The following is a 27,161-nucleotide window of genomic DNA, read 5'->3' on the forward strand; positions in this document are numbered from 1 at the left end:
TTTCTGTAAGGTTATTAGAGATGGTTCATTTGTTGTTGCTATTTTGGAGAGGCCTACATTATTAAGCATGTAGGAACTGTTGGGATTTAATGTAGTTTTGTAAATTCCTATTTGAACTATGATACAGATTTTGGGAAAGAAAAATCCACTGATGAAGGATACAATAAAAAATATTGTAAGTTCAGAAGTTAAGTGATACTCAGATATCTTTAGAACCTGCCTTTCTTTATCTTAAGCAAGCATCAAGGAATCTCACAGTATTTCAAGCTGTACACCTAGAAAATCACTTAAAGCTCTCTTGTTGGTAACCAAACCAGTGCTATGACAAGGGGAGGCAACTGGTTTTTATCTACTATTATGAGGCAGCATTCACACTCCAAGCAGAGCAAATGAAGCTGGCAGAAGATAATTTCCAGACTTGTAAGGAGGCTAGGGTCTTTGAATTGTTACAAAGTGGTAGGAGTACCAGTGATGATCACAGACTCCTACAACCCAATAGAATGTTTGATCTTCACTGTGGACACCAAATATAAAACTAGTTTAGGAGAGAATACTTCAAAATTGTATCTACAGAGATACTGGTGACTTTAACTTGATACAAGTGGTAGTTTCAGAAAAGGCAGGGTAATGGTACTTAAGAAGGTAAGTTCGTTCACCAAGAGCATCTGCTCTGTAGTACTGCCCAAATCCAAATTATCTCTGCTGCTGCTCGCTGCCATCATACTTGGCTTTGAAACACCCCTTCTTTCTCCTTAGAGTGCCACACAGATTTGGTGCTTAGGCCTGATCAACAAGTGGCATGCTCATTTCTCTCATTTGACCATCTGCAAGTCAGTTCAGTGACCCTCAAGATGTTTAGATTAGTTTCCTTGTGTTCTCAGTAATGCTTTGGATCTCCTCAAAGTGCCCATATGCTACTTGTTTAAATGTTAGACATTAGTCCAAATCTGTTAAATTAGAGTTCAGTTTAAATGCTGTGTTACCTATTACCTTACTGGTGTGGTGAAAAACAGCAAGGCTTTCTAGTTTTCTTGTGGGCTGTGTGATGGAGCTTCCTGTGTATTTAGGGTGAGGATTCCAGGATTTTCCACAAAGTGAAAACACTGTGAGAATTCCCTTCTGTGAGGGCTCATTCTCGGCAGCAAAGATCTCCCCTGCTGTTACAGTCATGTTTACAGCAGCACTGTAAAGAGGCTTGAAAATCAGACAGACCTAGGGGAAGGAATAATGTGGAAGGTGGCAGGGTCAGGGAGCAGGCTGTGAAAGATCTTTCCTATGGGCTGGGAGCAACTGTGGCACAGCTGTCACCTGTATGACTGATGTTGAATTGCAGGGGAGTCTGTATGGCTTTTTAAATTGCAGATAAATGCAGATCATCAGCATAAAAATGCAAAAAATTGGCATTAAGTTCCTGAGGAACAGATTGCACGTGAATGAGTGATGGGGTTGGAATGAGTAATACTGTTACCTGAAGAAAAAGGCAATCTGCCACTGAATGCTTGTGTGTTCTGGAGTTTCCCTCTGTGACTTCCACAGGAAGGTTTTGCAGTCTGGCATTGAACAAAATTAATTCTCAGCCCTTCCTTTGTTGTTTGCAGCTGTCTTCAACCAATCTGTTAATATTTCTGGACTGGAGCAAAAGCTCAATGTTTACAAATAATTCCACACTGAAGAAATGTGCAGCATAATGCTTTATTTACCAAAAAAATACGTGTTGCAGCAGCCAGGCTCCAGGAGGCAGGCTGACAGGCCAGCAGAGCCCTGGAAATCCCGTCGTGCTGCTTGGCTCTCCCTCCCTGGTGGGCCACTTGTGCCAAGGAGCCCCCTCTCCCAGGAGTGGGCACTGGGGATAGTGCACTGCCTCTGCCTGGGTTCGGAGCCACGCTGCTTCCTCCAGGCAGCTCACAAGGACCCCTTTCAAGGGTCAGTTACGGTTTGTGTTTGCAGGGAATTGCCCTTCATACATTCTGCTTTTCTGTTGGCCCCTGCATCGCTTCTCTGACTTGGCAAGTGTGCTTTCAAAGGCTTTCGGTGACACACTTATTTTTCTTAAATGCTTATGGAACAGAAACTCAGCCTCACGAGGGATGTGTGCCCCAAATGGAATTAGAATGATCCACAGTGTTAATTTTGTTCATCAATTATGCTCCCGATTTTTTTCACCTCTAACATTAATTCTGTAATTTTAGAGAAGAAGCTGTTTTGAGCGACTTTGCTCTTTGTGCACGTATTAAATTATCAATAGGATGTAAGCATGGGGAAAACTTAAGTTATTTCTCCTTTGCCCTTCATCTTCCCACATATGCAAATGAACAACAGGAGCAGAAATCTGTCGCAAACTTTTGGACAGATGCATTCTTGGTACAACCTTGTACTTCCAATCTTTCCAAGGAATTTCAGCCATAGGTAGTGAGGTTCACAGGCAGATGCTGGAAGGATGAGCACCTCTGCTTTCTGTTGCTGGCTGTGTCAGGAAGCGTCAATTAGTGTGAAAAATACTGATAGTTCCTTCATTGAGTGATTGGAGTAAATACATTTTGTTGATCCTGCATACTTGCCTTTTAAAGCTGCATGTAAGATTGCTAGTCGTAGGGAGTGGGAAGGTGGGGCAGTTTGATGCCCTTTACCTACTGGCAGCCCTTAGCTGTGTGTGAATGGTACAGCTACTGATTGATCTCCCTGTAGTAAAGGGAGCTTGCATCTTCTTAATGATTTCACAGTGCTCCCTTTCCTCTGAAAGGCTTTGCTTTGGATTAAAAACAACAAAAAAGAATTGTTGCAGGAGATTTTTCCAGTGATTCCTAAGTAAATTATTAACAGCAATTTGTAGCAAAAATCAGCTAAGAATCAGCAGATTAGACATTTAAGACAGGTAGGAACTAGAACTGTGATATATGTGCACTTGTATACAAGAGTAATTTAATACATTTCATGTGATAAAACAATACAAGTGAAATTACCATAGTATCAGAATGTCTCGGCTTTTAGTAAAGATGATGTTTGTTATTTTTAATTTATTGATTTTATTGTCCTTTCTAAGCAATGTAAATGGAAGAAAACTTAATTTTTGTGAAATATGAGTCCTCTGTTTACTTTTAGAAAAGCTTTCTTTCAGTTTTTTTTCTTAGTTACTTGTAGAAAAGGAAGTAAAAACTTTGTATGTAGGTACGTGTATGTTGTAATGCTCATTTTCAGAAACTCAAATCTCAGTGCTTCTAATATTTGCAGTCTGGCATTGATTGTAAGCATAATAGGTTATTTCATGCTGCTTCTCTTTATGTTCGTGGTTATGATACTGAAATGTTAAGACCACACACAGACAACAAGATCTCCAGCCACTTACGCATGTAAACAGTCTGGCTTTTTACAAAGTGGAAAAATATTTCTTGTGCAGTATTTTTAACATGATCAGCATGTTAAGGCTTAATCTGCAACTGTGTCAACATTTCTTTGGCTGTAACCATTAATTCTGCAGCCTCTTGATAATATGTAAAATGTGAGACTGGTTTGTTTACTACTGGGATTTGTCAGCAATTACTGTCTGCATTTAGCTTAGTGCTTTCAAATATATAATAGATCAAAGACTTATTTTGCATCATCACTGTGGTTTTAGTAAAACAAAGGACTTTTTTTTTTTCCCAGCTGGCTTTGAGACCTTCAAAGAGCCATTGGAGCAACAATTTTCATAAATAATGTACTTATACCTGTTTGATATTGGTAGGCACAGGTACAATACATTAAATAACCTTCAGTAGCTACTGTTTGACAGGAATTTACCTATAGGGACAGGAATGTACATCCCTTTCAGCCTCAGTTGTTGTGAGACCTGGCATGGCTCCAGCATAGCTGGGAATTTTTGGTTTGCTTATTTTCGTGTAATTAATGCATATTTTCAGCATTCTTCTTACCATCAGGAACTGCAAGTGCAGTGGTCATGTGCAGTAGTATCCAAGTGCCATATCATTTTCATCACAAAGAACTGAGCATTACAAGTTCTGATCGACAAGTTCTTCATATGCATATGTATATATGGAGTTAATTAAGAGTAAGATGGCATAAAAGCACTTTAATTGACAACATATCTGTTCAAGTAACAAATATTTGGGTTTATATAGTGCCTTTATCTCTGTTCTCCGAGATAATTTATTAACATGTTTATAAATTTAGTTTCAATGTGTTTTTGTGGTTTTGTAAGTAACAAAAAGAACCAACTCCCAAACTTACCAGACAAATGTGCAGAACTTTGGTAAGAATTTTTTATTTAGTTAGAAGTAGGCTGTAAAATCAGTTACACTTACCACTGCTCCTCAGAAGTTTGCCATCTCAGGGGCTTGTGGTTAAAATATTTCACCTAAGCTTTTTCTATGACCTTGTACAATTCTGAAGTGTTTGTTTTTTTTCTATGAGTATTTTGCTAAAGAGATAGAAATAATGGCACATCAATCCATAAGACTGTCTTAAAAAATCTCAAATGCAGGTAGTGTAATATGGATAAGGGAAATTGTTGGGGAGTTCAGTTTTAGGGATAGTCACCTGACAGAATAAGCTTTTATATGAAGCTCTTAAAAGGCAAACCTGCATTTTTAGTCACTATTATAAAGTATTTAATAAATGTGTCAATATTACTGCAGGAGATTAGGAAAGCTTTCTGTTTGTAGATCACTATCTTTTTATTTTTAAGACTTAAATGCTCTCTGCTGCTTAAATTCTGTGGCCATTTCTGAGCACCGCTCAAACCAGATGTTTTGTTAAAATTTGAATTAATCTTTTGCCCAGTAAAACCTAAGATACTGTTCTCCTGAACAGCATATGTACAAAGAGAATCTGTGTGTTTCATCATTCCTGTTTTGCTGTCTGGTCCAGTTTCGTTTCCTTTGATAAAAAAATGATAAATATAACTTACAAAGTGAGGCAGCAAAATTATCTCTGTCAGTTAGTTAAAATAAATTCTTGATACCTGTTTTGTTTTCCAAGATTTTAAGCATTTAGCTTAAATAATGAATTTCCTGCTAAGAATTTGTTTAGTGGAATGGTTGAATTTTTGACTTATTTTTTCCCCTGCAAAGGTGTTATTTTGGACATATCTACCAGCTATGTATTCAAGTCTTTTGCATGGTAACAAAATACCAGGCTTTAAGAAGCAGCTGTAATTCTAAATGGAATTTTGTGATGAGCCCTTCACCCTTAGTTTGGATATCTTCCCACCAAGTTATACACCTCTGTGAAAATCAATTTTTAAATTCACTTTTCATTTAGGAAAGCCCTCCACTGACAGGGAATCTCCTGTGACCTTGGTGGCCCCTGCTGCACTGGTGACGAGAAGGGGGGAGATTGAGCCTGTTCAGTTTGAAAGTAAGGAAGAGAAAGGGTGGGATGATTTATCTAATAAAAATAGAACAACAAAAAGCAAAAAACCTGCTGAAGATCTTTGTTATTTATGGAGCAGAGCCTGGCGGTAGCTGGCACAGAATGGGCTGCAGGGATATTCAGTAGTTTGTGTGAGGAGCAGAGACTGGTGATAGGGGAGCAGTGCAGCAGGAATGAGGGGGAAGGGGATGCTGGATGTCCGTGCTGGAGCAGGGATGTGCAGGCAGTGTCAGGCTGAGAACTGGCTAAAGGTGGAGAGAAAGCTGGGAACAAGAGAGCTATGGACAGCAGGAGTAAACCTGGACTTCATAGTGGCTTGATAATGAGATGAGGATTAGGAGTACTAAATGATACTCAAAGTGGTGAAAAACCTCAAGAGCCAAGATTAATTGGTTGAAAAGCTGTTTTCAGCCACTTGGAACAGGGAGGAGAGCAGGAATATCCAGATGTCAGAAGGTGTAAATTCTGAGGAATGGTGGGCACAGCTGACTGTTTCATGTTCTGTGTTCCCCTTTGCATCCCAGAAGGAGAACCTAAGGCCCCTGAGGTGTCAGAGTGGCAGAATGTTTTATGCTTGCCCAGAACTGATCCAAAGAAAGGCTGATGGTTTACTGCACGTTAACTGAATGGGTCCAGTCAGGGGAGATGTCTGTGGGGCTTCCAGTCCTGCGCATTTCCCCGTGGCAGTCAGCGTGTCACCAGATGGCAGATTTTCCTTCATCAGTTTTCCACCTGCCCTTTCCAAGGTAGTTTTCAGAGACTGTTTAACTTCATAAAGGTACTTGCAGTCATCAAGGAGCACGTGTGGTGTCCTTGGCCTTTCTGGAAGTGGTTCTGTAGGAAATTGTGGTTGTGTTTTATTATGGCACTGCTTCACTCTGCCCATTTTCTTACAGTTCTATAAAATACTTCATACAAAAAGGATGAATTGCTCATGACAGCTTTTAAACACTTGTACATTTATCTGAATTTTTGGAGAAATGGTTGGTAAAACTGAAGTTTTGTTGTGGGTTGTTGTTACTCTTCAAAACCTAGCAAAGGGAGGTTGAAGGGCATATTGAAAAACTTTAAAGCCAGCAAGATTTGGAGCATCTAGTACTCCTACCATGTTGTAATCATTAATAATAATGAATTAAAATGTTTACACACCCTGATCTCTCTTGTTCTCTTTGATGTTAATTACATTACAGCAGATCACAAGTTCATTCTTCATATCAGGCAAATAAGGAAATATTTCCTCTTCATTTATCTGTGTCCCTTAGCAACACAGTAGGTCTTATGTATTGTTGAATAACATGTGGTTTTGCTGCCTTTGCTATATGCAACTGCTTGTCTTTCTATCTCTTTTAAAAGCCCTGAGTGGAACTTGGTTACTAAATTCAAGCAAAAAATAATACAAAGATATAAATATATGGCCATAGGTGACTATAACGAAGCTTAGTAGGGTTCCTGGACGTGTTAAAGCCAAGTCTTTTATTGTATTTTCTTCTTCTTCTTTTTGTCTTGCTCTTATTAATGTGAATCAGGTTAAATGGATGGTGTGATCACTTGTTCCTGTCTCTGTGGTTCCTGACATCCAGGACCTGTAATCTGTCATGTGCTGTCATCTCTGTTCTTTCATTCCTTTTACCAAAGACAGTTGTGCAGCTTGCATACTGTCAATTTTTTTAATTAAAAAATGAGTTGTTGCTTTCCAAAGGGTAATTCCCTCTCAGTCTGTAAAGTAGGTGTGGTTTTTTGGTTTGTTTTTTTTCCCTGTTGAAATTCATGGGAAAAAAGAAATACAGGTTTTTAAACTTATCCGGAGTACTCTTTTCTATGTGGCTCTTAAAAAGATGCAGACTTGTGGGAAGTGAAAGCTCAGCCATAGCTGTTCTAGCTCTGCAGGTATTGATAAAGTTCCTTAGTTGGCACAGTTCTGTCTTTGGTAGGCGATTTTTGCAGCATGTGAGGCTTTATCCTTTGGATTCTCTCCTGTGCTTTTCAGACTTAGAGCTGTATGACAGGGTTGGTTTTGTAACCAGTGACATTACATTACATTTGTAGCATCTGCTGTCATGCACTTTAATACGGAATCCCTGCCTGCCGGCAGGCATTGGTTGGGTTCCTCCAGCACAGTTACTGCTGTGCACAGAGGCCTTTCTCCTTGTCAGCCTGGCCTCTTGGATTTCCAGTAGAGTGGCTACAGCTCAGAACTGGACCAGGAAGGAAAGAAAGGTTTTGCCCTCTAACATGATCTGTCAGTTGGAGAAATGCTTCACAGGTCTGTTCATCTGCTGCCTGCACAGGGTAAATCCTGCTGCTGCACTGCCTTTGGAAGAGAGAAGTCTATTTCCTACAAATCATCGGGAAATTCATGTCTGAAACTCTTCAGCAAAATGCATGTGGAGTTTTGCTGTTGAAACTGATTGCAAAGTTTTTAAATGTTGAGAGCTGGATGTTTTCTGGGATTATTTTTAATTTTATTTGACTGTTTGAAAAAATTAATCAGGAATGTAAAACTTCTACTGGACCTACAGGCCTAAAGATACTGAAGGATAACTTCAGTCCACAAGTACCACAACTGACAGTCTCTGTGTGTGTCTGTAAACTTGTTCTGCATCTATGCAGAGCTGTTACAATGGGAGAATCTGACCATGTCTTTTAAAAAACTGTTCTTTTCCATTGCTTCTACTATTGGTGATATCCTTTGTTTTAGTGAGATGGATCATTAATGACATTTTTTTAAAATATTTTTTTCTTAAGCAACTCTATCCAGAAGTACATACAGAAATCTTTATTATCTTAAAAAGAATTCTGAAAACAATGTAATTAAATACAATGCAGCATTATAAAGACCGTAGTCTTAAAATCTGCTTCTGTACTGTGCCCAATGGATCTTTAGTTATGCTGTTTCAATATGAGTGAAAGTGCTGTTGGCAGATAAGGTTTACAGCTATAGAGTTATGGAGAATTTTCTTATAAAATTCCAATTCTAACATTATTTCTTGTAATATCAAACTGTAAGGATATTTAAAGCAGTTACTACTTAATTTCCCATGCATATTGAGCAAGAGCAGTGTTTGAAAAGCAGACCTAAATACAAATCCTGTACCATCAAAACTTCAGTGGACTCTGGCAGGTTACATTTCTTTCATACTTCTGTATTTCCATTGAAAGAAAAACTTTCCCAGATGGTCATTGCAGGGTGCTGAATGAAACCAGTAATTTTATGTAAGCATGTAAGTTCATAGCCCTGGCAGAACTCCTTGTTTGGGTGTTGGATTCCTTGCAGAGGTTGTTGGGTTTTTTTTCATTTTTATCTCTACACTGTTAAATGAAGGCAAGTTGAGGGTAAGATTATCTGCAAGGTCACAGAGAAACTTAAGGCATGATGGGCAAAGGATCCTTACCAGGTTGGAACTAGAAATAAACACACAAAGGGAAGGATAGGGCTGTACTGATAGTTATAAATTAAGTGTCAAGGTCTCAAATCTGGGAAGGGATCATCAGAATTTATAAAGTTCTATTTAAATAGTCCATTCTCCTCACTTCAGACATCTGTTACTGGTTATTGTTTGAGTGACCACCATGTACATTATACAAAAAGGAATGTGTTTTTTGTAAGATCTCTGCTAATGTGGCAGATAAAATCCCAGTGTTTGATAGCAGTGCCAAAGGGCAAAGAGGTGCTGAACAATATTCCTCATCTTTACCATAACTTTCCTTCCTGGAAAAATGGGCTTTGACAGTGGGAAAATGAAGACTGAGATAAGGAGAAGTGGAAAGAGGCTTGGGAACTGAGAGTGATATAGACCAGAACTTGTGCAAGCAGGGAAAAAAGTCTTCTCTTAGGCTGTTACACTTCTTTATTGTTGATTACAAATAGGAGTTATATCTCCATGCTATGGCAATAAATTGGAAGGACTAGCAAGCTAAGGAACAGTTGTTTTTGTTGGCATGGAGTGTAGTCTGGGCCTCGTTTTTACATCTCTAGCAAATGATTGTTGCACTGGTTTTATTAATGCAAATGCTGCACCGGTCTCAAAATTTCATTTTCCAGAGGAGCAGTATTGGAACTGATGAGAATGCTTTGCTTAGTCAGGAGAGCTGAAGCAGTTGACAGTGATGGTTCTCTCATCTTTATTGATTATGGGCATTAACTTTCACTACAGCAAGCAGGGAAGTTTGTTGCCTTTAAACTCTATTTCTTTCACCCTTGGAGGGCTAAGCAGGTGGATACAGGTTATGGAAAATTAGGTGTGCTGCAGACATGTTAAGTAAGTCCATTTTAATTTTCCATTTTAACATCTTGCTAGGTAGACATAAACATTGCAATTAAGCAAGATTTAATTCAACCAGGTGACATCTTAGTTACCTGATAATAGACAGAAAGCTGAATTTATTGAGCTGCTTTGTGCTGTCAGTTTTACTGTAGCCCTTGCCTGTTTAGAAGATGCATTAAGGAGGAATTTTGATCTTGGCAGGTGTGGAGAAAGTCTTGAATTTAAATTCAGAGAAATTTTCATGGAAGAATTAGGCAACCTGTGAGAGTTTTGTGCAACAAGGTTACAGATGGAGCAGGGAGAAAAAGAACCTGGTGAATGTACAAATATATGTAATTTTTGATAGAAAATTATAAAATTAAGAATTTTAAGGGACTGTTTTACAGCAAGTGGCTTTTTTTCAGCAGTTCATTATAGGAGGAACTTGGAAGATGATTAAAGCTGAATTAACCTCCTGAAGGACAAGGCATTAGCTTAAGCATGGTTCTCTGTATTTGCACACAAGAGGACAGGATGCTAAGATGCATTTTTAGAGTTTTGCTATTTACTAATACGTTAAAAAGCTGACCTTTCTGAAGCATATGCATTAACCTTGGAAGGTAATTTTCCAGTATTATCATGTTCTCAGCTGCAAAAGAAACAACAGGTATTAATATAGTTTATGAATTTATTTAGTTTTAGTTAATCTGTACTCTGCACTGGAATAAGTACACAAAAAGCCACCTTTTAGAATAGGTGTGAAGAATAAACTTCGGCAGATGTTGCTCATGTTAAAATATACTTGCTAAATGTATGTGAGAGTGCCTTGAGTGATAGGATTAGAAATGTGTCAGTTCCATGTCTGTGTTGGGCAAATGAGCACAAACTCCAGTAGGGGAGAATGAATGGATATTGGGATCAGTGAAAGACGTTGGGAAAAGCTCAAAACACCCATTGTAACAGAAGTCATATGCATCACAGCTTTCTGCCACCTTTACAGGAGAGAGGGAGTGCAACCAGGGAAATCTGGTTGCCATAACCCTTTCAGGTCCTCCAGAGGGATGGGCAGGGGCCTTCACCAGAGGCTGGTAGGTGAGCTGAAGAAGGTCCATGCCCAGATTCCCTGGCTGAGGGTGGAGGCAGTGCTGGAGCTGGACAGGGAGCTGGGGCAGACGCTGGATTTGAACCAGACCTGAGCAGGGAGCTGAGGTGTGAAAGGTTAAAATGCAGCTGTGCAAAAAGTCTCCAAGTGTTGGATGACATGATGATGAACTAGAACATGTATTCTTAGTGCACTGTGACTGCATTTACCACAGGATTTGCAAATATCCAAGCAGTTTTATAAACCAGTTCACAAACTCTGGGAGAAAACAATCACTGATGACTTCCAAGTACAGATGCAGCCTGTGAGATATAAAACCCAGGGTCTCATGTTGGCAAAACTCTAATACATCTGCTGAGGGAAGTATCATGATTTGCTTATGTTTTTACCTCTTCCTGTGGACTTGTTGCTGTCAGAGCATACAGGTCAGTATGGACCCAATAGAATGTTTTATATATTTAATGTCTACATTTTGTTGCATAAAATCAACACTATTTATAATTTTCAGTGATTTTAATGTTTTCCACATGTATGAGGATTGGTGCTAATTATCAGTGGAATTTTTCTAAACATAATTGTGGGAAATATTTCCCACATATTTCCAATTAGTAACATAATCCACAGGAAGCTTGGGAAAAAATAATACAAAGACGTTGAAATGTAAAACTTAAAACTTTTTTAAAAGGCATTCCCAAATAGCAGTTGAGATCCTAGGTACAGGTCATCCTTTTTAACTGTACTAAAATTACATCCTTTTTTCTTTAAGGCAACAGCTTTTTTGGTCCCAGTGAAACAGAGAAATTTTTTTTTTGAGAATAAATCAGTCCTTCTTGCCATTCCACCTCTCTCCATCTGTAAAATGGGACTTCTCTGAAATCTTGGGAGCACGTTGTTTGTATTACTCTTCATAATAGGTGAAAATGAGCAATATGTTACCCATGATATCTGTATATTCTGTTTTTCACAAGTGTTTTTCCTTGGGTTTTCATGATGTGATTGACATGTAAATATAATGCATGTCAATGTATTATATTTACATGTAAATATAATACCTCTCAGTGCACTTAGTGTGAGAAAGAATTGTAGAAACCAACAAAGCCAGTTAGGGATTATGCTCTACTTATGTAAATACTGAATTTGTTTCTTTAAATGTTTATTTTCATGCTAGAAACAATCACATTTTGTTTGGATCTTCCTTTCCCCTACTGGAAGACACTGGAGTCGATTAACTAATTTTAATACAATTTTAGAAGAAAAATGGTCGGAACTTCCCCACCTCAGAAACTGAGTTGTGGGAAGAGGAATATTTGCAGCAGAATTCACGTTTATGAATTAGGAGTCTTTGTTGTGGCTGCTGGGGGCATGCAGATGAGCACTGATTAACCTGTGCAGTGTAGTGCTGTGCTCGCCTGCCTCCCGGAGAGGCCGGGGACGCCTTCTGGGGCCTCCTGAAGGCACGTGGTTGGAGCAGAGTCAGGTGCAGTTTTTGAGCTGCATCCGATTTCAGTTAAGGTCTTGTCATCCACCACCTGCTGCTCATTGCCCTGCTCTCCTCCCAGAGGTTACCATTAAGTTTGCTGGGAGAGATAAATGAGTATCACTTGCTATTTATTCCTGTCAGGCTCGGTAGATGGTGGGATGCCTTCTAAAACACGTCTTGAATCAAAACTGTTTCAGGTAGGGGACAGCTCTGCCTGCCCAGCTCTGGTTGGTGCTGACCTGTGGGAGACGTAAGATAGAGGCAATCGGGAGCAAGGACAGACAAATGGGGAAATGCTTCCTTAGCAGGTCATGTTTCAGTCCCAGGAGCCTTTCTGGTGACAAACACTCCAACAGGTACTTTCCGCAATCCATTCTTGCCTTTCACCAGCTCCTCTGTGTTCAACTGTGTTCATATTTTCCATATTTTTATAAATTGTTTGTTGCTCCTATTCTTTTTATTTAAGCATAAAATCTATTATATACTCTGTTCAATGCCAGATGAATTTTTTTTTTCTTGGACATTAAAAAAAATTATATCCTTTTTCTTGCCAGCTGGTAATTCCTTGAGGTTTTTGGTGATCTGTTTCCATTTTGAAATATGATGGATTCTCCATCACCTGATTCTGCTTTTTCAGCAGTAGGATTTAGCACATCACTTGTTCTTTTGGAAGAGTCATCTGTTTCTTCCCTTGTACCTCTGTAGATAAAGCATCAAATATTTTGTTGAACTTTCCTCTTCTTCTCCCCTGTGTTGACTTAATATGCTCCCACTTAATAGAAGGATTTTGTCCAAAGGGTGTCACTTTTGTAATACGCCTTTTTCAGCATGAGTCACTTTTTTCTTATGCTGTTTCTGAAAAAGCTTTCGTGCTGTTCTGAAACTTTCCTGGCTGGGTTTAGACAAATTAGTTAAAACACAGAGTTAAAAGTACTTCTTTTACGTACTTGGAAAATGCAACATTTCAACCAATTCAGTAAATTTAACAATATTAAGAAGTTTGGCTTGCTACACTTTTTTAGCAAATAAAAATACTTCTGCTTTATGTATTTGTCTGAAAATCTGATCATGTGCAATTAATTTATCTTTAATCTGTTAAATTATTTTGGCATGAAGATTTAGCATCTGCAGATATTTTGCACTGAAACATGGGCTGCAGATGTTGGGTTTAGTTTTGTGCTGCCTCCTGCTTCCCCGTTCAGTAGCTGGTGCTGCGGTAGGTGAGGTTGTCAGGAGAGGCAGGGAGGGAAGGAAAGGAGCTCCAGAGCAGGTGAGACCTTGTCTCTTAGAATAAAAAGGAATCTGAAATAATTGCAAAGTTGGACACGTGGAACAATTTCCTGCGTGGGACCTGCCCTCACTTCCCCGTTCTGTTTTTGCGAGAGGGAAGTCAGCCCATCCCTGCAGCTGTTGGACAAATAACTCAGAAGTATATTTGTGGGTGCATCATGTGCTGCAGAACTGCTGCTCCTTCATCCCAGCAATGGGCACGTTACCTTGTGAAACAAACACTGTGGTTTGCCTCTGCTTCACCTTACAGGAAGCTTGTAAATTGTGTTTTCATGCTATCTGACATGTGGTTTTATTTCCTCTGACAGAGTTTACATCAGAAGATACTGAGGGTGGTGTCTCCACCTAATTTTTATTGCATTTCTTTTTTTGGTATATGCAGAAACACATAAAATCAGATGGTACACTGCTAATTTCCTCATCCCTCTTGTATGGTGTCTCTTTTCATGCTGAACAAATCCATCCGTAGCTTGCCAACACATACTTGGTGGTCTTTTTTTTTTTTTGATGCTTTAAAGTCTGGCCGATTAATATTAAAATATAGCTGTGAAGCATGTATGGGAAAACCTGTGAAAATCATTTAACAAGTTGAATGTCTGAAAAAGGCCCTCAAACCTTTTTATTACTGGCTGTAATTTCTTCCAAAAATTATATTGTCATGTTACAGTTTGCAGTGTTTAGGAGTTCTGGAAGCTTTAGTGTTCACTGCAGTTGTTTTGATACCTGTTGCTGTAGGACCTGATCATTACAAACCAAATAATTCAGTCATGCGTTTTGTACAAGGTGTGTACAAGTTCCTTTTTCTTTCCACCTGGGGAAGAAACAAAATCCCAGCACTGACTTTGTAGAACCTGAAAGAATGTCCCCAACTCCAGTTTAGTACAGCAGTGACAAGGCAATTCTTCTCATGAATTACCAATTCATAATAGCAAATTTTTATCATTATTATTATTGACAGCTCAGGGTAAGAGCTGGGTAAGGTAATAATCTTTATCTGCACCCACTTAACCAACGATCAGATGATGCACAATAATATGGTGGCACTCTGTTGGTGTGGCCAAGCCCTAGGAAGTGTCTGTAAAAACTTAAAATAAAGAATTAATTGCATTTGAGTAGATTGTGAATATTTTCACCTCCTCAGTTGATACGGCCACTCACCTTCCCCAGACTGAAGTGGGATAAAAGCAGGATGTTGCAGACATGGGTATTTCATCATCACTTGCTCACGATGATTCAAAAAATACCATCATTTTTAGAATAATACTTTACGACAAGAGGGTGAAAGCAGCTTGTTGGAATCTCAAATTATCTTTTTATTATCTTGAGCAAATACTGTGCTGCTATTTCTGTTTTTCTGGACCAGTCCTGACACAGGCAGGGACATGGTATATCCTTTCAAAACGATGGTGAGATTGCACTGTTACTTAGAGACTTAGCCCCAAGGAAAAACTTGCTTTTTGCAATTGTTTGAGCTCCAACTACATGACTCTCTTCAATATGTGGGCTACAAAACCTCCTACGGAATTGGGATCAGACCAGCACAGATTGACAACCTAAATTAAGCTTAATTCTCTCCTGCAATTTAGGCCTCTTTTTCAACATTGTAGCTGATAGAGCAGTTCTCCGGGACCAGTTCAGATGTTTAGATTAAGTAATTAGTGCTTAGCCTGGCTGTGGGTGATGAACTGAAGGCTCTGTTTGCACTGCAGCATTCTTACGTTGCTGAAAACATGCAGCTCCTTTACCTCAGCAGGTACTGGTTTTCTGAAGGAGTTGTCTTCATTAATTTATTTGAATCTGTTGATTTGGGTGGATTGCTCACTGTTATGTGTTTTAACAACAGTATGTTAGTCCTCAATTTGAAAGTCTCCAGTATCATACACAGTTCCATCAGATCTGAAACTCCTTAGTGTTTTTTATGTTTTCCTAAGGGTTGAATCACACAAGTATTTCTTGTTTTCTTTTTCCCATCATTTCTCAAGTTTAATATCCTGTCCATCTGCATCTGTTAAGAGTCTAAAATGCTGTCTTGATGTTGTATCCTAGTTTCATGAGTTGTCAGGTCACATTTATCAGAGGATTGTTCTGGATTGTTCTAAAGGCTTGTTCTCTGCTTACACCTCTTTGCTTGGCGTGGGAACCTCTCTATGTGTTCTTAATGTGCCTATAGCTTATTGATTGAATTTTCAGATAACTGCTTCTTCTCTTCCACTAAAACACCAGAAAATTAAACACTCCTCCTTTCAGGAATTCCTCACACATAAACTGTTCTTCTAAAAAAAGCAAGCCAACCTCTTGTGAAAGATTACTTAGATATAATTCGTATGCAGGTTGTAAAAGGGGAATTTCCTCCCTGCTTTTGGAAAGTCTGACTGCATCTTGGATTGTCCAATTCCTGCTGAATGTGTGTAAAATTTAGTGCAGCTATCTTTGAGGATAGATCTTCTGTTTAGAACCTGTTAGAGCATTGCGCTTGATCTGCTGCTCCCTTTTTACTGTTGCAGTGACCCCACAGGTCTTTGAAAGCAGGGAATTTAAAAGATCTAGGTGATGTTAGCTGATGGCTATAATCCTTCTTTAATAAGAAGGATTTATTTGTTGAAACTGTTCTACAACTTCAGGATATAAATTTATGACAAAGTACAAGCTTTGTACAGTTTCCAGAACCGAGCAGCTCTTATCCAGAAAAAAGGTCAAACGTTCCCTTCTGATATTTGCATCCTATTTCTTGAGCATTTTGAAGAGTGGGCTTGTTACATGATTTCCTAGAGGGATTCTGCTTTTGGCTTCTTCTGGAGGTTTCTCTCATCTGTTGTCCTCTGCTTTTGTATCAGCTGTTGAGAAATTTTTCTATACTTGCCAATTGCTCTTGTTAGGTGAGCTCCTGATTAATCTCATGACAGCAAAACTATTCACTGGTGACCTGTTGGTGCCTAACCCCCTCTGAAATAGAGAGTTAGAGAAACATCTTGCTTTGAGTATTAACCAAGGAAGCACTATTTCCGTGCAACTTTGCTGCCTGGTGAAAAAGAAAAAAAAAAAGTATTTTTCCCCCCTCTCCTCCCTCTGATTTGTTTTGGTTTTTTTTTCTAGAAGGATGACACCATCCGCCACCCCCCCAAAAAAAAAAAAATTCTACAACAAAAAAATCCCTGGATATTCTCAAGAATAATATGTGGCAATGTCACACACATATCAAATTGTAACTTTATCTGCTTAAAAGAAGAAGAAATTTACAGTGTTAGCTGTCAACAAAATTCCTTTATCCTCTGATAGCGTCAGCAGTGGTGGTGGCATAAATACCTATCCTACCTCCTGTGTTTGTACAGGCTGAGGCTTTTAAGAGTTGGAACAGTGTCTCTATGGTTTGGGAAGCTACGTGTTACCTCAAATCATTGTGCTTCTAGACATGCTTGTAAATGAAAGTTAAATTAATGTTGTAAAATGACAAAAATGCCTTTTGTGCTGTATGCTCACTTGCTTAAGTGATTTTTGCCTCTTGCTATTGCTGTGTAAGAGGAAAAAGTCAAACTATTGCAAATCATTGGTGCTAATAGTATAAACAATGGGAAAACATGTAATTTTCTTTGGCATCAGAAAGATAAAGACAAGAATAAACTTCTAATGAGCTTGGAAAATGTTAATTTTTTATCATACTGTTGGCAGAGGGTATAGACCAATGATTAATAGGTCATAATTATACTCCATGTTGTAGATATTAGAACTTGCTTGACTCAGTGCAGAAGACTTACTGATTTTCAGAAAGAATTTGGACAGAATGGAAAATATTCAAATTGTCCTGTTTATTTTAAGACAAGATATTTCACATGAGCTTATGTGTGTTTTTTTTTTTCTTTTCCCACAAAATCTCTTGGCTATGCTTTTGCATTCTGGAGAATGATGATAGGTCCTATCAATTTTGTCACAATGCCAGAAAGGGCTTCCAATGACATTTTTTGGGTGGTCATTGAGATCAAGTCTATCTTCTTTTTTTTTTTAACTATAGACATCATCTGAGGCTGGAGTCAAATTGTCTCTGTAACAACAGAGTAGCACAGTGCTCACAGAAGGGAAGAGTAGAAATAAACAGTTCCTGTATGTTCATCACAGAGCACTTCTGGAGTTTTGAGAGTGTGGGGGTTGCAGCTCTGCTCATCCCTGCCCATCCCAAAGCCCAGCCAAACTCTCAGATGTTGCTGTTCCAGCTGAGCTTCAGTGAGTTCTGACTCCAGTCCCCATCTGGGGAACCCCAAGATGTGTCTTGGGAGGCTGGGTGTGCACTCACGTCTGCTGAAATGGGGCAGCACGTTTGGGGTGCTGTGACTGAGCACAAACCCACCGTGCTCACCCCCAGCATCCCAAGGACTCCCTGCTCATAAGGACTGGCTTGATGCTCTTCAGGTGATGCAGTTTAAAGAAACAAGAGTACCCATGTAGAGCCCACTGATTGTGAAAAGGGGTATAGCAATAAAAAGTGTTTATTTGGTTTATTTACTAATTGTGGGATTTGCAGTGATAGTTCACCATCTCGTATGTGCTTCTTTCAAGGTTTCAGCAGGTTATGGGCAGATGACTTTGCTTGAATGACCACTTTGTATGGGTTTTGTTCTGTTTACATTACATGTCTGGTTGTATTTTCAGTTTGCAGAGTCTGTGAAGTGTTTGATGTATTTGTATAAACAATTTGATTTCTGAAAAGATGTTCTGAATTAAATGCCAATGCTGTACAACAATACACTAACATTCTGAGGCCATTTAAAGCCCTTTGTTTAGTAACACAATGAATGTCATTAGACTGTTACAGTAAGAATGTGAACATTAAAAACAGCTTGTAAAAATGAAGAGTTTTTGAAATCTAGAATTATGGGAGATATCAACTTGGAGCATCTGCTTCTGTCTTTAATTTTTGAGTGAAATGTTTTCCTGTTGATTCTTGACAAATGTGTTTCCCATCAAATTGGGCATTCAAGTTTTGGTTTTGACAGTCACACCTCAAGACCCAATTTTCAGTGCAAATTTTGAGATGGATGTTGAAAGCGTGAAATTAAAAGTTGCCGTTCTTTTTGTTTGCCTCTGAGTTGTGGTACTTAGCAGTCACGAGTTGCATCTTGCAGCCACGCTGACTGGAAACACTTCATTTCCACTAAAATAAAAGCGAGTCTTTTCATGGAATTGCATGTCATCAGAATAAAAATAAAAATAGAAACTTCTATAAGAGCATTAGATCCGCTAAGATAAACTGTGTACATTTTCCCTCCACTTGCCTCTGTTCCCTGCCATTATTAGTACTGGCATTTAGTCTGTACTGGCCCTTTGCTGCTGGAGTAGTGCACGTTTTACTGAGCTGCTCAGTATAAACACCATCCTCGGAGCTGACCCTATGAAGGCACAAGAAGCAGAAATACAGGTGTAGCTCAGGAGCGCAGGGGAGCCTGCGCGGGAGCTGTCGCTCAGGTCACACTCAGACTTAACAAAAATGGAAGGCAGAGGGGCTGGGGGAGGGCTGCGCTCGTGTTCTCTGGCTCCCCCTTTCCTCTGTGCCAGTTATGCTTCCCTGGGTCCTGTCCCAAAGCTGTTCTGATTGTGTGACAAACTGTTGGCTTGTGGCTGGTGAAATATTTCCAGGTGTGCTGTCTACAAAGAGGAGTGCTCCAAAGCTCAGAGCGAGAGAAATCTGCCATTGGGAAACCTTGTCTATTGCAGGGATTTATGCACTATTTATATCTCTTTTTTCTTTGAAGCACTACAATGTTTGGTGTGTTTGTAAAATTTTCAAGATAATTTTAATTGTTGCATTGTATAGTTTTGAATGTGGTTCGTTATTTTCTTTTATCCCAATTGTTTCAAGATTGGCAACTGAGACAAACAGTGCCACTCAGAAGAAATTAATTACAAACGTTCTGTCTCCTTGAAAAACTGGTCTATACTTTGCATCTATATCTATGTATAAAGTTTTGCAGTCAATAGAAAATGATATCAGTTAATGTGGAGCATTTGATAATTTGAATTTTCTTGATGTATCAACTACTTATTTGTTGTTAATAGTGTTGAACCATGAATAATTTACTGGCTTTCACTTTATAATCTGCAGTGTCTGCTAACTTTGAAGTTCAGTAGTCAATTTAAAGTTTGCTGGAGCTGACTAATGATTCACCAGAGATTTTTGTGAGATATTTTGTCATCCATTTAAAGCCTGGAAAAGTCTGCTCTTGCAGCCATCTGGCAGTTCTTGGTTCTCTGGAGGAAAGAGAAGCCTTTTGATACAATAGATCAAAGCATTCTGCTCTTTCAGTGACTGATACCTATAAGTAACTTAGAAGTTTCTCAATGTTATTTCACAATGCTTGTCTTATTTGCCAAACTTTTGTATAGTAGCTACAATACAATATTGGCCATGAATTACATTTTAGCTGTATTTGAATCATTATTTAGAAATTTCTGTTTGCAGCTGATTTACAGATCCAAGTGTTTTATTAACCGAGAGGTTTGAAATTTACCAACTATTCTGTTATGATTAATAACACGGATGCTAAATCTGTTGCTCTTAGTGCTAGTGGTGTAGGTAAGGGTACTCTCAGCAGCTGTACTTGTGCTACACCATAAGCCTGACATAGGTGTACCTGTCAAGGAATTTCAGAAATAGCTGATGTGTCTTGGCATGTAGCCTGTGTCATCCTCACTGTAGATAGTCTTTAGTAACAGGTGAGCCCTATTACTTAACCGTTCAAAGAACAGGTGACAGATGTGGTAAGTTCCACATAGCCACTGACCAGTCCTTCAGACTGGCTGTTCTTTTACATTAGGTGGCTTGGAGAAAGGAGAAGACTTCTGCGATGCTGAATTTTTAAGTACTTAATAAATTTAAAGCACCAACTAGATGCCTAATGTGGTACCAAATTTTCAGAAATAGAATGATGTGAATTTGGTGAAGGAATAGCTAATTTTTCACACATTAAAATTTGCTTGAACTCAGATTTAAAAGCGGCATTTAGATAGCAGAAGAAAATTCCACATGCTTGTGCTTGTCATATAAACATTTCAGTGAGCTGTCCAGGATGGGTCTGGTGCTCTTTCGTTACGTCCATAAACAATGATAAATTCGTAATTCCATACTTCATAAACTTCCATGATTTAATGTTCTGCCTGCTGTAACTCTGAATCAGCTGCATGTGCTTACCTGATTGTTTATCTCCCTGTCTGCTCCACATGTGCTTCCTAGCAGCTACAGTTCAACATGTTTTTTTTCTTCTTTTTTTTTTTTTCCAGTGTGGGAACTTTGCTGTCTTGGTGGATGTTCATATTTTGCCTCAAGGCTCCATTAAAGACACCAGCTGGTTTTCAGATCATGAGAAAGAGGTACAACAAATATCAATTCTACTTCAAAAGTGTATGGCTGCAGGGAAGAAGTTGGTTTGCCTTAAACTGTTTGGGATTTTTTTAGTGTTAGGAGAATATTGTTAGTTATTAACCATCAGCGGTTGCCGTGGGACCCCTAAGTCAACCATATGTGCTTTTTGGGTCACCAATGACCACTTTAAATTTGCTTTTTAATTTTTAAACTCTGTGTGTGTTCACATTCATGCATGCATGTATGCTGTGTGGATTCTTCTGACTTAACTTTTAATTTAAAAATATGTTTCTCATGAATGCTTGCAAATTATCCTGCGTGATAGAAACCAGATTGTGGCAGGGATGATTTTTTTGGTGAAATATCTTCCTATTCATTTTTTTCCCTCATTCTGAGAAGTGTAAATGATGTTGCATTTAGAGGATGCAAGAAAACATAAATATGCAAGATAAACTGTAGTAGAACTGTTGCCTCTTATGAAAAGAAACTTCCATTATTTTTAGGTGTGTCATGTGTATATCCTGATGAAATAGTGGAAAATCAGCGAGCAGCAAAATTGTGCTGTGACTTTGATGAGACTAGAGAAACGGCAGAGGATCTTGTGCTGTGTGCTGGCGGGAGCTTTCCCCGTGTGTGGGAACGTGAGCAGTTCCCTGTTGAAAAGGAAGGCAGGACGTGTTTGGGATGCCTGCGGACTTTCCCGCAAGTCTCCCTTACGGTCATTTTCAGCAGATAGCTTCCCTAATAATGCCATCATTAACCTGTCACTGCACAGCGTCCCCAGACATCTCACACTCATACATTTCAATGGCATTAAAGGAACAATGCATTAATATCCCGAGGGAGCAAAAGCAGAGTATTTAGCAGCATGTGGTTCATCTGATTTGTGCTTTATTAAGCAGAGAAATAAGAAAATAGGGAAAATCTTTCAGATGTATTTTTAATGACTAAATGAATGCTCATTATCTTTTCTATTTATGACCAGTTTTACTCTCCTGGTTATCTGAGTTTTAAACATTTTCAAAATGTATTTTGTAAGACTGCCAAAACAAAAGAGATGAATTTCAGGAAATTAACTCATGATTGATTTAATAAAGAGGCATGACAGGACAGCATTCGGTGCATTTCTGTGACTGCATGTTTCAAGAGAAGTACAAAGGTTGCATATTTTCAGCAACTGAGAAGTGTGAGTCAAATAGCTTTGCAATTCACTTCCTGAAAGTCCTGTGCAGAATCTTTGTGTGAGAGGAGAAAAGGTCCTAAAGAAAGATTATTCCAACATCTTTTATGAGAGCTTTTACATGTTCATCGCAAGTGGTTTTCTGAATTTTTGTTGTTTCCAAACTCTGAAAAATGCTGGTGGTGGTGCAGCGCTCTGTGCCTGCCTGTGGGAAATGTGGATGCCTCTGTAACAGAGTTCCTGCTGCTCCCCTGCTTACCCTGGCTGCGAGTCATCGGCTGGAGCACACGGATCCTGGCGATGCTGTCCCGCGGCCCTCTGGCTGCTGCCTCCGTGAGGGCAGGATGGGCAGCACCAGTGCCCAGAGCATGGCCCTGCTGTGAGGAGATGCTGCTGGGTGCTGGAATGGCCATCATGGCACGCTGCTGTGGCCAGCTGCTGTGGAGGATTCTTGGGATTGCTGTGACATGCTGCAGTTTTCCCCTCTTTCTGCCCTTCCAATTTCCTTGCCCTTTCTTTCATACCCCTTTTCTTGTGGAATGGCAAAGTCAAAGTTTTATCTGTGCTCTCTGAGGTCTGTATGGTTCTCTGTGGGGAGCCATTTAAATAACATTTCCATAAGGCTAACAAGTGAAATATGTTCCATGTAAATGAAGGAAGTGCAAGGTAATGTTTATTGCTGTGGAAGGAACCAAAGACACACCATGTGTCTGCTGCTTTCGAGACCTTCTCATTCTAACCCCAGCACAGGCCCATGAAGGAATGTGTAATGGGAGCACTTTAATGAGTTAAACAGAAGGACAAGCAAATACAGAAACTTATAATTGTGCTCTACAAGCAGAAAGGAAAATGGATTTCTTACTGTACAGAGAAAATACTGGTTGTGATTGACTAATGTATATGCCCTGCTTTCATTTAGAGCAATGCATTAAAAAAATTACTGTTCTGAGTACTTTCTACATTAATCAAAAGGAAATTTCAAGGCAAGATAGTTTAGATACTACTTATATAATTTTATCTATTACCCTAACACATTGCAGAGGTAAAATTATGTTTTTTGTGCACCACAAGGTATCATTGCTGTAATCACATAGTTATGATCAGTGGAAAATGAGAATGCTGAGGGAAAAGTCTCAAGTATGTGTGTGTGTATTAAGCTTAAAACTTATTCTGGTATTCAAGAGATGATTTTTTGGTTTTTACTCCAAGTATTTTTTTTTCTGGGTAATTCTGGCAGAAGGTTTTGTTCTTCCTGCGTTGTATGTGGTTTTATTGTGCTTTGTTGAAGAAAGTATGAAAGATATGAACAGTTATGTTTGGGGGCAGAAAAATCTAAGTTGATTAGAGCAGTTGAATTTCTGTGACCTAATTTGCTCAGTCTTACCCAGTCCCCCTGTCCCCCCCAAATTACCCAGAATTGGAGCAAAATATCTGTTGTGGTTTATAAGGATTCTTACAAAGAAATAGTGTGTTGACAATTCCTGAGAGGATTTTTACTAAAATTTTGCTTAAATACCTAATGTTGTGATACATTTTTAAGATTTTTTTCCCTACTTTGCATGCATATGAAACTAATTTCTGATTTTAAAAAGTTAGTATTGTGACGTAATGTATTTGATCTGCCAAGTAAGAATTTCATAATATACTTCCTCTTTTGTTCTTTAGAAAAATTGTTTGATTCCCCTCCTTGTTCCCATCCATTTCCTAATTCATGTGCTTTTCCTCTCAATGTTTTTCCGTTTAATGGGAGAGGAGTAATTTTGTATTGGTTTCTGCTGTGTGCCTGTGGGCATTTCTGTAAATTTAGATCAAACCAGACCAGTGGTTTCTCTTTCAGGAGGTCTGCAAGCTGCTAGAAGAAGTTGTTGCTTCAAGGGTCAGACACTACTTGGAGGCACCTAAACAGCGTGGTCAGTGGAAGCCCATGGAACAGGGATCATCTGGGCCTTTGTTTCTTACCGGTAAAAGAAATTATTTCACTTAGTGTGCAAGAAAGTGCCGTGGAAAATACTGTTCTTTATTTTCTCTGTGAGAAATTTGCCATCAGCAAGGCCTGAAATAGTTGATGTTTTGGTCTGGAATTACTTCAGCTGTGTTAGTGAAAAAATTAAGTGATTTTAATTTTCTGTGTTGCTTAAAAGTGAACATAATGCTGTACTATTAGTCTGAGAGCCTATCATTAGAACTAAAAAAAAATACTTATACAACCCTTGGTCCTGCAAAATTGGTTGAAAACTTGCTGGTTACTTAAATATCTTTTCCACTCACCCATTTAGTGTAGAATTTTTAAGTACAGAAAGAATATCTTCTCCTTTTACTTTTGGCAATCTGTTCAGTCTTAAAAAGTTGGTGTGATGTGATAAATGACATTTATCATTTCACCAGTGCTACTGCAGGCCTGGCAGCAGAACCCATGACCTTGGGAGTGCAGAGATTAGGAGCCTTCACCCTTTTGGAGCTCATTTTTTGTGTGTGTGAGGGTGTTGAGGCCAGCAGGTGCCATTTGAGTACCTCCACACTTTAAACTAGAGATCCTGACCAGTGTAGCTTGGGCCTTTCTGCTAGATCAGCTTTGGGGCTCAATGGCTGCCAGATTTTGTTTAATATCATTTCACTGTTAGCATAATGCTGGGGTTTACAATTGATAGGTTTATCTGTTGGTCTTATGTCATACCAGCAATTTATCTTTAAATAGCTCTTAGGCAAAAAATTCTGGTGTTTGTTACTAGCCTGGAGCAGGTTATAAACTTGTCTCAGAAAAGAGGGGCTGCAGTAATACAGCTCTGTGCTGGCCATGCTTTGTCACACTTCCTTAAATACAGGAGAGATCTCTGCTGGAGCATGGCTTCTGCAATGCATGTGAGTACATACTTACATGGGATCATCTCTGTGCTCGTAAATTTTACAATTCAATGTGTATGACATGAACAGTTTCAATTGGAACAAGTTCTTTGCCTCTTAAAATGCTTTCCATGGTTGAAAAAGGTGTATTCGTATAGAATGCTGGTGGGTGGTTACAGCTTTACATGCTATTGTCAATAATAATGATAAAACACAGGTTACATACTGTGTGGTTGGCTTCATCTTGCAAAATTTTAGGCATATATGGGGGCCAGGTTCTTCTGGCATGACATGGGCTTTTTGCCACCTCTCAAGAAAACAATATCACATAAGCAAGAGGTGCTTCAGGCCACTAAAGGATTTCCAAACCCTTTTCTTCCTTGCAAGTTGTAACTACATTTTATCCCTTTAAAATATTATTGTTTGTGAAGCACGTGGACTTTCAGACTCCTGTACTTTTCTAATTGTGAGTGATAGTGGGATCAGAATTTCTAAGATCTGTTGAAGTTTTTCTGTGTTTTCTTTTATGAAGAGATGTTTTTTATTATTTATTTTTAAAGTTTCCTGCCTTAATAAAAAGTAGGTTTTGAAAAAAATATGATTTTATAAGGTAAAACTGCCAGACATAATAGTTGTTTTTATATAAGTGGGTAGATACAGCACTAATTTAAATGTGTTTGGTAGAATTTAGGGTCTTCTTTTTTCTTTCATATCATGAACTTTTCAGTAAAAATACTGGTGTGTTGTCCCAGGGCTGGGAGCTGATCTTCTGCTTGACTCTTCCCCTTGTTTCCTGAAAATTAAAAACTTAGGGATATGCATTTGAGGAGATCATCAGTAATATCAGTGACAGTGTTGGATTAAAGGATATTTACTTTGGATGAGGCAGAATGACTGTTCCATCAGTTTTCTGCAGTTAATCTCACCGTCATTAATTAACAATAAAGAACTAAAGGAAGAAAACAGGCTGTGATAACGAACATTCATGTTCAGCTTCACTTCCAAAGCCAACTCTTTCTTTTTCTCTCAGCCTGCTTTGCTCAAGGCTGTAATTTGTGAGAAAGGAGTGCTTTGTTCAAGCCCAAGAATCAAGTTTCTTCAAGTTCCCTTGGAGTCTGTTCTTACCTGGGAAGGAAATAACAGAATAGGTGTGTGTTCACTGGGGCAACAGGCCCTGCCTCTAGGGACTGACCCTTCCAGGTGAGCCCCAGGGCCAGGGGGCTGCAGCAGCTGCCTCTGGTGCTGTGCCCCTCTCTGGGATCTGCGGCTGTTTGTGGGCTGCAGGGGGTGGCTTTGTGATGCACTGCCACACTGCAGGCCAGTGCTTGGCTGGCAGGCCTTGTACCACACCAAGGAACGCAGGAGCCCGGTGTGCTCCAGGAGCTGCTGCTGGGAACAGGCTTCAGCTGCAGCTCCTGTTGCCTTTGGAGCTTAGGAGGAGTTTCTGAGTTCTTCAAGCTCCGTGTGCTTTCTTCTGCTCCAAGTTATCCAAGTCTGCGTGGAGTTGCACTGCTGTGCACCCCCTGCTCTTGCAAGGAGGTGTGCCCCTACAGAGGGATCCTTCACAGGACTGTGAACTGCTTGCTTACTCTGTCCCGTGTCCCAGGTCAGCAGTCAACCCCGGGCTGTAGTTGCATCTTTTCAGTCAATTTTAGCTAGTTTGCTGTACACATTGCAGGATGTATTCAACATTTCTTGAAAAGAATTATTAGACCAGTATTAATAAGAATTTAGACTACCATTAATGTTAAGGCATGCTGTATTAGGTTTCATTTCAGAACTAGAAGCCAAGGTACCTTAAGACTTGTTAAGTCTTCTACTTCCTTACTACTTACAACAATTTGAAGAGAAAATTTTCACCTATCACAGCTTCTTTTTAGTACTAACATTATATTATGTTTAATACTAATACTGACACCACCTTTCATTTTTTGTGACACTTAATGTGAATATCCATGAAAGTTGCTTGTTAATTTACATTTCTTTTTCATTTGAGTTACACCCACACTGCAGTGTGTGGTGGGTCGCATACCAGCTCATTAGGAAATCTGTGGGTGTTACACACAGGAGAAGAAAGAAAGAAGGAAAGAATGGAAAAATGAGAGAAGGTAGCCAAGACAAGCAAGTTCTTCCTATTCTTCCTTCTGTCTGAACAATTTCCACACCCTTCCCAAATGGCCAGTATGAACAATTTGCCAAAGTAAGCTTTAATTTGGTCTTTGGACATAGGCTTTGGTATAAACTCTCTGTTTCTTGTGTTTAATTAATGTTCAAATGTGTTTGACTTTGGTTTATTTTATTTTTTTAAG

The 27,161-nt window shown here is 39.1% G+C and overlaps 1 protein-coding gene across 29 annotated transcripts in view; it reads left to right on the forward strand.

Moving 5' to 3' along the window:
• The window catches only part of SLX4IP (SLX4 interacting protein), a 423,033-nt gene that overhangs the window by 13,131 nt on the left and 382,741 nt on the right, over positions 1 to 27,161 (forward strand). For 25 of the 29 annotated variants that reach the window (XM_064415748.1, XM_064415749.1, XM_064415746.1 and 22 more), the window contains 2 exons: positions 20,750 to 20,839; positions 23,834 to 23,972. In XM_064415748.1, coding sequence (XP_064271818.1) covers positions 20,750 to 20,839; positions 23,834 to 23,972 — 229 coding nt within the window. The remainder of the gene's footprint in view (positions 1 to 20,749; positions 20,840 to 23,833; positions 23,973 to 27,161) is intronic. The other 4 variants (XM_064415755.1, XM_064415752.1, XM_064415753.1 and 1 more) reach the window with 2 other exon arrangements.

The sequence above is a fragment of the Passer domesticus genome, chromosome 3, assembly GCF_036417665.1.
Source record: "Passer domesticus isolate bPasDom1 chromosome 3, bPasDom1.hap1, whole genome shotgun sequence".
In the NCBI taxonomy this organism is placed as follows: Eukaryota; Metazoa; Chordata; class Aves; order Passeriformes; family Passeridae; genus Passer; species Passer domesticus.